Source organism: Gopherus flavomarginatus, chromosome 10 (assembly GCF_025201925.1).
Source record: "Gopherus flavomarginatus isolate rGopFla2 chromosome 10, rGopFla2.mat.asm, whole genome shotgun sequence".
Lineage (NCBI taxonomy): Eukaryota > Metazoa > Chordata > Testudines > Testudinidae > Gopherus > Gopherus flavomarginatus.
Genome location: NC_066626.1, coordinates 21,142,051 through 21,157,947, shown reverse-complemented (window position 1 = coordinate 21,157,947; position 15,897 = coordinate 21,142,051). Strand labels below are relative to the sequence as shown.

At 41.0% G+C, this 15,897-nt stretch overlaps 1 protein-coding gene across 1 annotated transcript; it reads left to right on the top strand.

The window, feature by feature from the left end:
- The first annotated feature begins 521 nt into the window (after positions 1–521).
- On the top strand, positions 522–15,374 carry CD28 (CD28 molecule). Its single transcript, XM_050969624.1, has 4 exons — positions 522–695; positions 7,107–7,466; positions 7,744–7,862; positions 11,730–15,374. The coding sequence occupies exons 1-4, from the start codon at positions 641–643 to the stop codon at positions 11,868–11,870; spliced, it is 675 nt and encodes a 224-aa protein (XP_050825581.1). The 5' UTR covers positions 522–640; the 3' UTR covers positions 11,871–15,374.
- The last annotated feature ends 523 nt before the right edge of the window (positions 15,375–15,897 follow it).

Here is a 15,897-nt window from a genome sequence, read left to right as displayed (position 1 = left end):
AGGTCATTGTTGGCAAGCTGTGTGCATTAGAGGCAGGAATCCAGCAAGTTGTTACTGTGGCCTTGAAAGGGGCAGAGAGACGGAGGTTCTTGGCACACAACTGACTGAAGGAACAGACTTGGAAATATTAAGCAAGGGGATGACCTGCTGTTTGTTTTAATCGACTAGGTTCAGGGAGACAGGACTTTGGTTACAGTCTTTATAAATAAACAGGATTGCATCAAAGTGTATATACCTGACTTGTTTCATCCACTTCTGCTCATAAGAGAAACAAGTCTACAAGTGTCCACCCAAACTCCGGCTAGCCAAAAGGGGCATGCTATTGAATGTGGGAAGGTGGGCTTTCATTTCCTTTAGCATAATACAGTTTTACCAAGGACAAACTTTTCTTTTAAGCAGAGACGAGACTTCCTAAAGATAAAAAGCTGAAGTCATCAAACAACTGAACTTCCGGTTTGAAATGTTGCCATCACAGTGGTTTCAGTCAGTATGTAGATCAAGTGCTTCTGAGGGGGAAAGGAGAGGAGAGAGAGAATGTGTGACTGACTGAACAGTCTGGCCCCACCAAACTGGCTTGTGGTTCAGTCTTCAGATTTCTTTGTGGGGGTGGCATCTACATTTGCACCCCACCATTATCATCATGATATTCTGGATACTCGCTGCTCTCAGCTTCATTCAAGCTGCTGAAATAACAGGTAAACCATTTTGATCCTTTCCATTTACTTTTCTGGACCGTCATTAAGACACAGGAAAATGTATTTCGATGTAGGTGACTAGTTACCTGATAAAATGGATTTTTGTTTTGTTTTGTTTTGTTAATCACAATCTTCTTCAAATTGGAGCCTAAGAGCTTTTTTATTTGACTTCTCTTTAAGTATGTCTTGGAGTCAGGTTTTGTCCCCTGGCATATATCATACTACTATCATACTATATCATAGTTTTGAACATACCACTGCTATCTTGGTGGGTTCTCTTTATTTTAGGATCTAAACTGTTTTGATGACTCCACTTCTTTCAGTGTATATATTTCTGTAACCTCCAGAGTTTCCAATGTGCAGCCCTATATGCCATTGAAAGTTCGCCCTATATAAAGGGCTGCAGGACTTAGCCCTAAGTATACTTGGTGAGAATTAACAAATATGTAAAATGGATACAAATAGAAGTTTCGGGCTTTTTAGGACAATCAATGGGTTGTTGATGATTGGTTTTAAAAAAAATCATCTATTGCTACCTACTGAATAATCAATTTCCCTCTGAAAACAAAAACATGTCTATCTGGGCATCTTAAAATGTTACTGAATATTTTAAATCTTCAGTTGTTCTTTCTTAGCTTACCCTATGTCTTGTTATCACCTCTCCTATGCAGTTTTAGTAGCTTCATAATTGCCACATCTTTCAAGGGGACACATTAGAATGCAAAGCAAGGCAGGATCGTTTTTGCTAGGATAATCTCAAGTCAAAGTATTGCTGAAATCGTTGGCCTGTGAATTCATGTTGTCAGCTCTTCTCTAAATGTCAGCATTTGTATATTTACAGGAAAAGAGATGAACAGAAACCTGTCCTCCTAACAGAACTAGTCACACGTAGACCATTCTTACATTGCTGCTGTTGCCTGACAGAAGAATTAGAAAAAAAGGAGTTAGAAACAGTTCTTACGTGTTTCTGAAATTCTTTCCCTGGTTAAGGATATTGTAATTTGCATGAAATCAAAATCGATATTGCTTCAGAATTCATCAGCTTCTGCTCCTTATTCCTCTCCTGAAGTTATAATTCTCTGTTTGTAACATCATAATTATTTCCACAGCAGGCAATGGGGTTGTGACAAACAGATGATTATTACTCTAGGAGTGGGGATAAGCAGCAGGAGTAGGTGAACAGTGGGGGGGGAAGAGGGGGAAATAATCAATGAGGTGCCAGCAGCTTTAAGCAAATCCTTTGAACTGCACTACATATTAATGATACTCCGACACACTGCCGTTGGTCCGGATCCTACAGACACTTACGTGCTTGCTTAACTTTAAATACTTGAGCAGCCCCCACTGGTTTCAGTGGGACTACTCAAATGTGTAAAGTTAAGCACATGTGTATGAGCTTGCAGGATGAGAGCTTAAATGAGCACTTGCCATAGGTTTCTTATCCCCTTGTCTTTACATTTAGATCCTCAGATCAGAGATGCTTAATAAATGGAAATTATTATTGTTGGACCAAATGCTGCAGTCCTTATATGATCCAAATGTCCACTAAAGTCAATGAGAACATTGCCTGACCAAGGCCAACAAGACTGTCCCATTGTTACTGTATTATAACACTAGCTCAGAGAACGCTGTATGTTGACCTGAACCACAATCTTTGCGTTAGTGTTGACAAAAAGGTACTTTTTTCTTACTTGTCTTTCTGGCTGAGTAACTATTTTACTGTAATCTAAGAGGCAGCTAGATTATTCTGTCTTCAGTGTGTGTTTCATAACCAATACGGGTGGGTTCTCCCCACCCTTGTACTACAGGAAATCTGCTGGCTCATGGTTTTTATGGGTTAAAAACCAACCTGTAACCCACCTAGGTTACTAGTACATAGAATGATGTGTATGCATGGTGTGTATGAATGGTGAGCAGTGGTTTACCAGACACTAGGATGACATCACCACAGTTCCTCTTCTTCGAACAAGTTAAACAGACACCTGGGCCCTGCAAATTAAGAAATTGTGCTTAAGTAAAGCAGTAGTATATCTTCTGGCATTTATTACCTTTCTCCATACAGTACTTAATGTAAGGAAGGGGAGATTAGCAAGGGCATGAGTGTCTCATGATCAGGAGAAGTGGATCAGAGTAGGATGTTTCATTTCAGGGGAAGCTGCATATCACAGACAGCTGGTTGAATTAGCCAATTAAAAAAAAAAAGTAACAGAGAAAAGACCTTTCTGAGCATCTTGAAAAAGACTGGAAGTAGCTGAACAGCACAAATTGACAGCTTTAAGTCAGAATTGCTTTTTTTTTTTATCATATCGGTGTATGTTTCTGTTTATAGGTTTTTTAGCCCTCTTCAGATTCCTCCCTTCCCGTTCAAATGAGGCTTTTCTCTATTATGTTTAGCTGTTCAGAACCTCATCCCATATTCCTAACAAAGGCAAAACAACTATTGTTTTCAATATCTGTACTGTATAGGGGAAAAGAGGGAATAAAATGATTTGCTTCTCTGGTCTACCAATCAAGTGTAGGATGTTTTTAATCACTTGCTGGCTATGCATGGAAAATTTTGGAAAAACAATTATTCTTCCTTATTTTTATGTTTTCTTGGGTTCTTTTCCTAGGCCATAGTGACTTCAATGGAGTTTTACTTGCGTAAGGTGTATGAGATCAGAATGTCAGTGTTTTACAGTTATTAAGTATGGTCAAGATTTTTTCATGATGAAAAGTCCTAAATTCTATTATAATATAAATTTAATATGAAGAATGTGGTGTGAAATGCTTTATGACAAGGAGATGTTACACAGACTACGTGCAACAGTTGCTTATAAAACCGAAGGCCCCGATCCTGCAAATGCTTACACATGTGCTTAATTTGCTACAGAGAGTGGTTCCACCCCAAGACTTTAAGACTTTTATGAAATTGTAGATAGTGATTTCTCATAGCTGTTGCTTTCTGGGCTGGGTAAGGCCAGGTACAGTCATAGACATTTATTATTATGTAGCACTTACAACGGAACATTGCCTTTGGAAATAGCAATCATAGAACTATTTATGGGAAACAATTCACAAATGGAAACACCTACTAAATGTTTCAATGTTTTATCATTTTAACAAAGCCCAAGTGACACTTACAAGAAAAGTGTTTTCATGAATGCAAGATAAACTTGACCCATGCTTGTGCAGTGTGTTAGTATGCCAGCCTCTTAGAGACCTAGGTTCAAATTCTGTTTACTCGCCCGGAATCAGCTCCTGTTGAGGATTTATTCCAATCCTGTTCTGGTCACAGGTAACCACGAGAGCTTGATGGGCTAATCTTATTCTCTTGTGGATCGAATATACACTTTGGCATGACTGATTTTTTTCCAACAGACAGAACCACAAGAGAGGGATAAGAGGCCTTGCTGGGGGCCGGGACTCGGGTGCTTTGGTAGAGCTGCATTCTGAGGTCACACAACGCTTCCTTGCATGATGCCCCCATCAATGCACATAGCTTACACGAGGAATAATTTGTTCCACATAATGAAAAACAAAAACGCTCAATCTGTTTAGGTGATGGTGTGATTTAATATAGTGGAGCCACCTGACAAAGCTAAGCCTGGTTCTCAGCTTGAACAAAACATTTGTAAACAGTCCTCATCCACTGACCCATGAAATACACTTTGCTTATGCTATTAAGGCATCTTGTATTCCATACGCTTGGCTAACGAAGGACAAGAACCTATGCTAACATCTAATCAGCATTGGAGGGCTTGCAGATTTGGCGCCATGGCCAAGAAAGCAGGAAATAATTTGGGGTAGAAAGGCCAATAGATTTTAATCTCATACTGTCAGCAACACATCGCTGAGGGTGCAAAAACGATCCGATACTGCAGTTAAATAGGGGAGTTTAAGATACATGGTGTTACATACTGCACATCTGAGATTAGAAACCAACCTATGGCAGCAAAGCAATGTGGAAGGTTACTGGGCTCCCTAGAAGAATCTAAACAATGACTTGAGGGGCTTGCCTCAGTGATGAGACTTCAGAGGGTTTCCCTTTGGCCCTAAGCAAGGCTGGCCAAAAGGATCTGTTTTTTCTTCACAAGTGTTTGTGACAGCTTTGCAGGTATTTCTCTATTCGGCTAATGTTTTTTGAAGTTTCTGAGCAAGGATATTTAGATGGGGAGCTCTCTGGGGCAGGGAGCAGCTCTTTGTTATGCATGCTTTATAGCATGAAGCAAGATGGGACCCTGGCCTCTAGGCACAACTGCAATTCTACTCCCAATAAGAACATGTTACCCACAACTCCTTGTTCTCCAGTTATGTAAAAACTAGGAAACACTCACTCCTGGTAGGATTCGTAGGCCCCAAACGTGATAAATATAAAACAATTCTGCTAGTGTCTTGCACACTCCAACCCAGGTCATATATTGATTTTCTTACTAGGTTGAACCACATCCGGCTACCATGTTTGGAAAAGGTGTTAAACCCAGGCTACAGTCAGCGCTAAAACATTTTCAAACAGCACTTAATTAAAATGATTAGCTTAACATATTTCAAAAGCAGGCAAACAAACCAAACATTTTTCCCCTTAGTGTAGACAAGGCCTTAGACAGCCAAATGGTGCTCTCAGTTGTCTTGGGACAATGAGATGGAATCCAAAATCTGGACCACTTTCTGCCAGCGTACAGGGACTCCCTGCTCTGAGTTAGTTTCTCGCTCTTCTTGGGGCAGGGCCTCCTGGGTTTTGCAGACACAGGAAAGTAAGCACGGTTTGCAGCAATATGTACAAGTTTGTCTCCCCCGCACTAGTATGCACAGTGCAGCAAGGGGCCCCAGGAGAAATGCCTAGAATCTTCCTCTCCCTTGTATTCTCCTCTTGCTAGATAGGGGGCTCTGCAAAGCCACTATGCAATGCCTGCTCTCTTTCTTCTTCTTCAGAGAATACAAAAAACCAGAGGCTAGCAAACAGTTCCTGGATTGGGAAAATGGCCAGCTTCTGCAGTAGTGAGTTAAGCTGGCAATCAAAGAACTAATGCTGGCTGTAGGGATGCCCCATTTTACATATATTCAAGACTCCAGTTGGTGGGTTGTCTCTGTTGCCCGCCCCAGATCAGTTACTGGCCAACATGCCCTCTCCTTTCCTAAATTCCTCTGCATGTGTTTCCCTCTGTCCAAGTCCTCCATGTTTGCTCTACTCCCTCCCCCAATGCTTCCTCCCCATCTCCGGCTGCTCCCCATATCCTTTTCAACAGATGCTATCCAATTGCTGTTAGGCCAGTGAGCAGAGAGTTCCTGAGGGCAGTTTCTGAACCCCTTCTTCTGCTAAGCCACTGGTGCTCCACCCACTTCTGTTCTTCCAGTCAGTCATCTGAGGAGTGGGGATAAGGTCTTCAAGACTCCCACTAGCTTAGATAGGACCTTTGCTCCACTCCATTTATTCCCTAGTCCTTCTAAGAGGTTGAGGAGAAGGATAGCAGGTTTTGAAGCAGAAAATTGGAGGGGGACACAAACTGAGGCAGAAACAGTTTCCCTCTCAGCATCTCCTGTGACTGTGCCCATGCCTCGCCCAGACAGAACCCACAAAGACCTTGTGTAAAAGATCTGCACAAAGACTTACGTGGTCACACACATGCATTATTGTGAAGGTTTTGCTGTTGGGAAGAGTCGTTCCCCCTCTCACTTCTTTTCTCTGCTCTCCAAAGGAGTGTAAGGTCTCATTGGGAAGGACTACTCTCCTTAAATAAGCAGTCTTCTATGCAATCCATTTCAGTGATTCAACTTCTTTTGGCACCTGGTAGTACAGAGAGACCCCAGGGACAGAAAACACATCGTTCTTATTTATCAGGCCAGTCAGATCAAGTAGAATTCTGCTTTTGTAAGAAGTGTATCTTCGGGCCATTAGTGTGATAAATGCCACAGATTTAAGTCTTTGTCACCATCTTATGGCTGTTTCACATAAGAGGTTAAGAAGTTACGATAGCAGCTAGCGTATTTTTTTTAGCTTAAGTTGTAGAGGCTCGTGGGTCAAATTCCAGTGATGGCCCAACTGGGGTCAGTTACACCATCAAGCTATTTGCCTTTTAATAAGGTTGTTCTTGGAACAGAAGGCATATGTATAACGGTGGTCCTCTTTTTTTGTTGATTGGTAAGCTAGATATTAAATACATATTTCAACTTTGTGGTGTCACTAGGACACTCTATGCTCAGGAATGAATACACTAGTGTGTCTATAACTGGGACAGAAGTTAGAGCTTCAGTATTAAATGTCACACTTGTAATCCAACTCAGAATGAACACACCCTTGATGATCACAGCGGTAGATACACAGTCTCAATGGGTACTGGTATGTCAAGCAATTGCACCAGCAGGATGTGATTTTTAAAAAAATCATACAATGTATTTTATAAAAAAATGTTTTTTTTCCATCCTCTCTCCCAGAAAACAAGATTTTAGTGGAACAGCCACCTCGAATCATGGCAGCTAATGAAAATGCTACCTTGGCTTGCAAATATGCCTATAATGGAACTGGGAACGAATTCAGAGCATCACTGAATAAAGGAACAGACAGAGCAGTTGAAGTCTGCTCTGTTTCCTGGAATGGTTCCTTCCATAACCATCATTCAAATAAAGATTTCAACTGCCTTGTTGCAGTTGATAGCAATAAAAAGGAAGTGAATTTCAGTCTTTGGAAGCTGAATACTGACCAAACAGATATTTACTTCTGCAAAATTGAGGTCATGTTTCCACCTCCTTACATCTCCAATGACAAGAGCAATGGGACTGTCATTCACGTGAAAGGTAAGACACAAAATTATAATTGTCCAATATCCTTTTCCTTACATGTGCACCTTAACGCTCTAGCTCACAGCACTGAAGATCCCTGTCAAGTACCTAATGACAATTTCTCAGTGAAAGGCAAAATTCCTCTTCCCCCAAATAATGGGTCTAGCAACTGCCACTTTCATCTGCTAGCCATAGAATTTATAGAAGAGTGTTGGAGCAAGGAGCCAATAAATGGAAATGAAAGTTATTGCTTTTATGTTCTCTGACATTTTTTCTATTCTATTTCTTTAAGAGAAGCTCTTCCAATTACCAGTATTTCAATCTGCAACACCCTTTTGGGCTGTGGTGGTGACTCTTGGATTTCTGGCTTTCTACAGTGTGCTAATAACTGCGGCATTTGTTATCTGCTGGGTAAGAAATGAGTTTTTTTCCTTGTTTTATGTGACTCAGGTACACCTCCACCCTTCCACCCACCAGCTTTCATCTGGCTTATGCAGTCACCTCCCACAGTTATTGCCATCTCCTGTCAAAGAACAGCAATGGTTCTTCGCTCTGGTTGCTTATGCTCATCCAGTCACAGGAAACAAAATCTGACTGCCTGCTGCAGTCACATCAGTAACCAGGTAGGGAATCAAGGCTCCATACCAGAGTCCTAACCATGGCAGGATTCTCACTGGGACTTTAGTAGGAGATTTGACTGTGTCAGAGCTCCAGGCTCTCTCACTGTCCGTCCCTAGTAACACTGGGTTGGATTGTCCCCTCTCATAATAAACCCAACAGGAGAGGAGGCAGAGGCAGGAAAACAGCAAGAAACCCTTTGTAAACTACTTCCTAAATTATTCTCTAGAAGGATACGACAGATAGGGTGACCAGACAGCAAGTGTGAATACTCAGGACACGGGATGGGGGGTAATTGGCACCTATATAAAAAAAAGCCCCAAACATCGGGACTGTCCCTACAAAATCGGGACATCTGGTCACCCTAGCGACAGACCATGGAGCTCACCTACATTATGCACAGGTCCTCTGGTTCAGCAGTTAGCCAAGCTCTTCCATAGGGCTTCATTTTGTCTCTGCAGCAACTCTCCCTCTTCCCCACTTTCCCTGGTAGTCTGACTCCACTGGACTCTCTCTGGCCACTACCCTTGCTGTAAGTTGTTCTAAAACAGGAGGAATCTCCACCATGGAGTGGGCAGCATAGGAAAGATAATGCAGTCTCAGAATCTTTTATTTAAAAATAACTATGAAGAAAAAGGGGGACCCCTGACACCCCTTGGCTCCATCCTCTTCTGCCTGATTGGAGACACAGATCTGCAGGGCCTGGGAGAAAGGAGATGCAGATGCAGAGGCAACATACATCTTCTTCTGTGCATGGATATGTGTGTGTGTGGGAGTGGGTGGGTATGATCCCCATATAGTATAGAGTATAGCTAGAATATTTAACTCGTGCGGGCTTGAATAGTGAATATATAGAGGAACTCTCCTCCTTCCAGTCTCTCTCTCTCTCTCTTTAAATATATTTTTTCAACTAATTGCAAGGTAATCTGGCTGCAATTCCCTGACCCCTCCTTCAGATTAAACCTGACATTTGAGTACAGAAACCCAGTCCCATTGCCAGTCAAGGTCTCTAAATTGCATCATCATTGTCATTCATAGGCATAAAGTTCATTGCAATGAGAATTCCTGATGATATGCCAGCTGGATCAGGCCTTGCCATTAACAAATTTAAAGCCAGCGAACGCTCTCTTCTCTCCCATCCCCACTGAAGAGATTTGCTCTGATTTTGTCATAGGAAAGCTTAAATGGTACAACTAAAAAGTGAAATTGCTATGCAGCATCTGTGCCTTGATGAAATACTGTTATTTCAGATCCATAATTTTGTGTCTGAATAATTTTTTCTCTACTGTTTGGATTGTCTCTCTCTTACATCTCAGATACAGATTCCTACTAAGATGACATGCACTCCTACAGAGAATGGCAATGTAGCATTCTGATTCTGTGTTGTGCTGGCTTCATCCATTTTTACTTGCTGCTGATATCCTCTGAATAACATGTATTCAGAGTGCTGACATACTTATAATGCTGTTGGATGTAAATAAGGATGGCTAATAAAGATTATGGGTACAAAAAAGCTCTCCACAATGATAGAATGAATTAGGGTTTGGCCTAGCTGAAACTATGCTCTTACACAGTTTTTGACCTCCGTTAAGAAAAAGTTCTTTGCTCTCCAAAACCATCAGTCCTACACCTTCATCTTTGTACAGTCAGGCATTTATTATGCTAGTTAAATATTTCTATAATAACTCAGACAAAAATAACTCAGACTTAGCTAGAGGATTTTAAAATTGTACATTTGTCTATCCACACACAGACATGTATATATCTATGTTATAGATTATATACCTGTATGAGCAAACATGTATGTATCTAATGATTTATATACACACTGCATAGTTTATGAGTAATGTAATTTACTTTTGCAAACTTGAATGAATGAAACTTGGTCACCATTTTAAAGTCAGAAAATATTAAAGTTGCTATAGTAACCTTAACTCCCTGTTGTTGCACATAACTAACACAATTTTGCACCTCCAAGGGTATCTATACAACTCCCATCCAGACCAGTCAGATTAACACATGCATATCTGAGGGTAGAATTGCACTTACTGTATTCTAAAATATTATGTAGCACTAAAACTCGTAATCCAAAATATTCCATCTGTGCCTGCCACTATTTGAAATTTAACATTTCTTCACTTCAAAGAGGTGAAAATAATCTCCTTAACATTATATTTATATGAGTGGTTTTTAAAAAAATCATAATAATAAAAAAGGAGCTTAGAACTCTGAAACCCCAATCTTCCTACCGGCTTCCTTGAGCACTTGAATTACTGCAGACTCCTAAGTATACAACTGTGGCACTCCACAGTGAAATATCCAGCATAAAATATGTAACTAACCTTTATGTATGTTATTCCATAGAACTGACATTTACTGCTCAGCTGAGTCGCTTATAACTCCAGATTTAAGGCCTCTCTCGTATATGTATATATAAATAGGCATACATACACACTTTACATGCTTTTCAGGCAAATTGTTCTGTAGACTGGCCTTCAGCGAGGACAAGACCTTTGAAACCTAAGCAGATTGAATTGTGTTTTTGTGTGTGGGCACATGCATGCACACACAAGAAGGTTCACAAGTGTTTTGGAAAAAATTATATTTTTAGTCCTTACTAAAGTAAAAAACTACAGACTATGCTCAAGCTTTTGAAAATATATCAAATGCAAGAAATTTCAGCAAACAGATGTTTTTAGTAAGTTACAGCCATAGAGTTGTGATAGAGGGGAAGCCCACTGCCCAGTTACTAATTCACAAGAGATGAATTTAGATAGGAATAATGGTCTAGAGAATAGGACACTGAGATAGACTGCAGAAGCCAGGGTTCAGTTGCTTGCTCAGCCACAGACTTCCTCTCTGACTGCAGGCAAGTCACGTAATCTACCCTGTGCCTCAGTTTGCTATCTGCAAAATGGGGATAGTGCTTCCCTACTGCACAGGATTACTATGAGGCAAAAGTCCATTAATGAGCATGAGGTACAGTGCTCAGGGCCAGACAGATGAGAACAACCTCATCTCTGCTTCCTTCACCCCTCAACCAGCAGACTGCAGATTGTTTGGGAGATGGAGGACAGGGCTGTACAGTTACATACAGGCAGGAGGCGTTTTCTGTCACTCTTATTTTGTTGACATTAGCTATTTTTTAAAAAATTTCTAGTTAGAAGCTAGGAAAGCCCCTTGCTGACTGCACTTGATTTACTTCTGCTGAGTCATTCCTCCAGCTAAGAAGGTGGTTAGAAGAGAAGTTAGAACACAATCTTAGTTTATAGCATTCTCTACCAGGAGAACTCTCTAATACTACAGCTTTCTCTGCAGGTGGGCTGCTGGGCCACTGACAGGAGAGGAGGGCAAATTTTGCAGAACATTTTCTCTGACTACTCATGCTGGTTTTTAGATTAATTTATTTAACTTTAAGCACTTGATTCAGTGCTTTCCTGAAAAAGCCTTGGGGAATAATTCTGAGTGGTGAATATGTTTGATAATAGCATGACCTGCTTGGACAATTCATTAATTGGGAAGGAGGAAAAACGAATCAAGTCCTTTATTCATTATGAGTCCAGTTTCAAGGAACACTCCGGAGTCCATGCACAAAGATTTTTTAAAAATTATTTAGCCTAATCTAATTGCAGAAATGTTTTCATACTTCCCCCCCTGTAGTGGAAAAACAAGAAGAACAGAATCTTGACGAGTGACTACATGAACATGACGCCACGCCATCCTCCTGGTCCAAAGAACAAGCATTATCAACCCTATGCACCAACTCGGATACACACGGAATACCGCTCTTGGGAACCATGACTATCTGCTTACCAAGCTGCTAATATCGCTGGTGTGCTTTTACTCTGCCACGTGCACTTCGACGTGAAAGGACAGCCTGCCATTAGTTTGTCATATCTGTTATATTTGATGACATCATAGCAAGTACCGGTCAAACTTAAAACTGTGTAAAAGTAGGTTGTTTTCTATGATGGCTGAAAACTAGCTACAACTCATGTTCAAGCTTGATGGTGGGTAAGGGGGAAAGATAACACTGGATCCAGTACAGGGTATATTGTTCACCGTTGCAACTACCAATCTTTCCCAATCACTTTTGCCTTATATTGAACATTAATTTCTAGTCAGAAGTATGTTTAACTTGGAGAATTATAAATCTCTGAAATACAGTCCTAATTGGTTACCATTACATATGGTACCAAGCAAACTGTTGATGTAAAAATTGGTCCCCTCTCACTTCAAAGAGGAGAACCCAGTTTCAAGTTCCAAACATGTGCTTAAAAGAACAGGAAAGGGTTTCAGCTGTAGGGAAAAGTCAGCTGCTAGCCATGTGGACTATTAGATTATTCCACAGATGGGCTGTAATGACAGAACCAGGACACTCAAAATCCACTATACATTGAAAGTGCAATTCTTAAATTCTTAAACTGGTTACTGTGTAATATCTGTAGGGGAAGAGGGCCCCCTATGAAACTATTTCATACAGTGAGAAAGCAACAATCTGCAAGGCAGGTCTGGAACAACAGGGGATGAAGAAAGATCTGCAGTCATCACGAAGAGAACGCTTTTGAATTAAGTTGGCCTACAACAAGAAAACACCAGGACTTGGCCAAAGTCATAGGAGAAGCAGGTGAGAAAATCCTCATTAGAGTTTACTGAGGGTAGAATTTCAAAAGTGGGCCGGATTTTTGAGTGCCCAGCACACACAATCGGGGCCAGATTTTTAGCTGAGCTGAGAACCCAGTGTGCACACAACATGCTGAGCTCTCCTGAAAATCTGTCCATGTATTCTGGTGCCTAAATAGCAGCTGAGCTTTTTTAAAAATCTGGCCACAATGTTGTGTGATCAGATCATTTGAAATTTGCTCCTACACACCCTATCATTGGAGGGTCTGAGTGACCTCAACGCCCATTGCAGTCAAGAGGAACTGAAAGCTCTCAGCACTTTACAGGAGCTGTTCAGTACCTTGAAGGATCAGGCTCTGACTGGGGCCTACTGTTCTTATATAGACTTTTCTCTAGGCATGTTCCATGGAGGAGTAAAACAAGGGCTAGAATAAAACTCGTTCAGTGATCATAGAATATCAGAGTTGGAAGGGACCTCAGGAGGTCATCTAGTCCAACCCCCTGCTCAAAGCAGGACCAATCCCCAAATCGTCCCCTCAAGGATTGAACTCACAACTCTGGGTTTAGCAGACCAATGCTCAAAGCACTGAGCGATCCCTGCTCCAGTGATTTTCATGTGACGTGTTTCTTTTAATGATGATTCCAAAACTGCAGTAGGGTCAGCTCAACACAAAAGCTATTCCCAAGCTTAGAAGAAGAGGTTCCTTTACCGGTTCCCTCCAATCCTTCGAAAGCTGAGCAAAAGACAGAATTTCTGTCCATGCGAAAATTCTGATAATTCTACGTTTGTTGTCACCTTGAACCAGAACAAAAAGATCCCTGGCTTTGATCTTCCATAAAGCTTATGGGCAACCCTAAACCACCTCCACACAAACCATGGCAGATGCGGATACTTGATGCACAAATGGAACATTAAAAACTCTCTGGTGTGCGCCTGCGGTCACCCAGAACAGACCACACAACATATAACAACTCAATCTCTGATTCAGAAATACAAAGGAGGCCTCACAGCGAATACTCCGCCACTCTTGATGCAATTACTTGACAACCACCTAAATGTAAAATTATAGTTGTTGCTCTATATGTACACATCAGCCATATAAGAAGGACAAAAATTTGAAATACCAAAGTTTTTCACGGAGCAGAAATTCCAAAAAATTTTGATCCAGAAATGGTGAAACAGTCCAAGTCAACATTTTCAATAGAAATGCAATGTTCTGACATTCCTGACTCAAACTGTTTCATTAAATTTTGTTGATCTGCCTGGAAATGCATACTTTTAAATCAGTTTAGTATTAAACTGCATTTTCTTACAGAGCCACATTGCCGCACTGGAATTCAGTTCAGGAGTCTGATGCCCTTGTTCTCAACTATGGACTAGGCATCCTGGCTGGACTACATTTCCCATGATACAACAGCAGTAATGTGAGTCCCATGACAGACTACTCAGCTTGGTCAGAGAGGAGACAGTGTTGCATCATGGGAAATATAGTCAGGCCAGGAAAGGTAGGGGGTGGAGGCAAGCTCTGAGTCCCATGAGCCAACGTAGCAAAACAGGGAAATGCAATTTAATGTTGAACCGACTCAAAATGAAACATTTCTGGTCAGTTTAATAAATAGAAATATACCAATTTAGGATGAACCAGCCCTAAGCTAAATATTTTGATCTGGCTTCCAAAGGGAAGGAAAAAAAATCAGAAATTCAGGAAAATTAAAATTTTCCTACAAAAAATATTTTTTGCAGAAATTGCATTTCCTGTCAGAAAATCATTCTGACAGAAGATTCCTGATCAGACATAATTCCATCCTGTCTAATTTAAAACTATACAGGGTTAAGTGCTTAAATATGCCCCAAGGAATAATTTTGTGTAAATAAGGGTAGGAAGACCCAATGGGGCTTTTCCTTCTTCCCTTTCTGGGCTCGACTGTATCCATTGCAGGAAGCTCATAACTCCATTGTCCCAGGAGCAAGGCAGGAACTGTGCTCAGATGCTGAGAGTCACAGTCTGGTCCCTGCTTCTTCCTTGTGCCATAGGAGAAATGAGCTGTGCCACTCCTTTTGCTGCTGCAGCCTACTTTCTCTGAACTAGCTCCAGTGCACTGGCTGGTACCTTGGGAGGGGTGGAGCCAAAGCAGCCTGACCACTCCCTGCCTCTGCGTTCGCAGCCTGACCACTCCCTGCCCACCTGCATGGATGGGGGGAACAGCAGCCCAGTGGCAGCTACTTGCCCCACCGTGTAGGGACTAGCAATTTGGGTGGCCTGTGCAGCAGAGTAAAGGGATTTCTTACTCCCCCTGCAGAAGCTTGCAGTAGAACTCACGAGTGAGTCCTCCATGATAATTTTACAGATATTATCATATAATCACTGACTGCATCTTCTGACTGGCCTTCCGAGCCAGAAGTCACTGCCAAGTACTTCATCCTGTAATTTAACAGAGTGCTGCAATTAGAATATACTGTGAAAAAAACGTCTTTTACTCTGGCACAAGTATAGCAGACAAATATGTACAGAAAGCAATAATACACAGGGGCAAAAATTTCTGTTTTAAAATTACATATGGATTTCCAGACCCGAGAAGTGTGTGTATTTCACTGTATCCACATGCCTCAGAGTTTTTATTGTACTTTTATAATCTTTTAAAATTGTTAAATAGATGCTGTAAATTAAACTTTGAATACTTTGTGCAGCCTGACATTAAAAGACAAGGAAGGATGACAAATGGGAAAGAGGATATGGATGTAGATATTACCACATCCAAGGTAGAAGCCAAACTCGAACAGCTTAATGGGACAAAATCAAAGGGCCCAGATAATCTTCATCCAAGAATATCAAAGGAACTGGCACATGAGATTGCAAGCGCATTAGCAAGAATTTTTAATAAATCAGTAAGCTCAGGGGTTGTACTGTACAACTGGAGAATTGCTAACATAGTTCCTATTGTTAAGAAAGGGAAAAAAAGTGATCCGAGTAACTATAGGCCTGTTAGTTTGACATCTGTAGTATGTAAAGTTTTGGAAAAAATTTTGAAGGAGAAAATAATTAAGGACATTGAGGTCAATGGTAATTGAGATAAATTACAACATGGTTTTACAAAAGGTAGATCGTGCCAAACCAACCTGATCTCCTTCTTTCAGAAGGTAACAGATTATTTAGACAAAGGAAATGCAGTGGATCTAATTTACTCAATTTCAGTAAGGCATTTG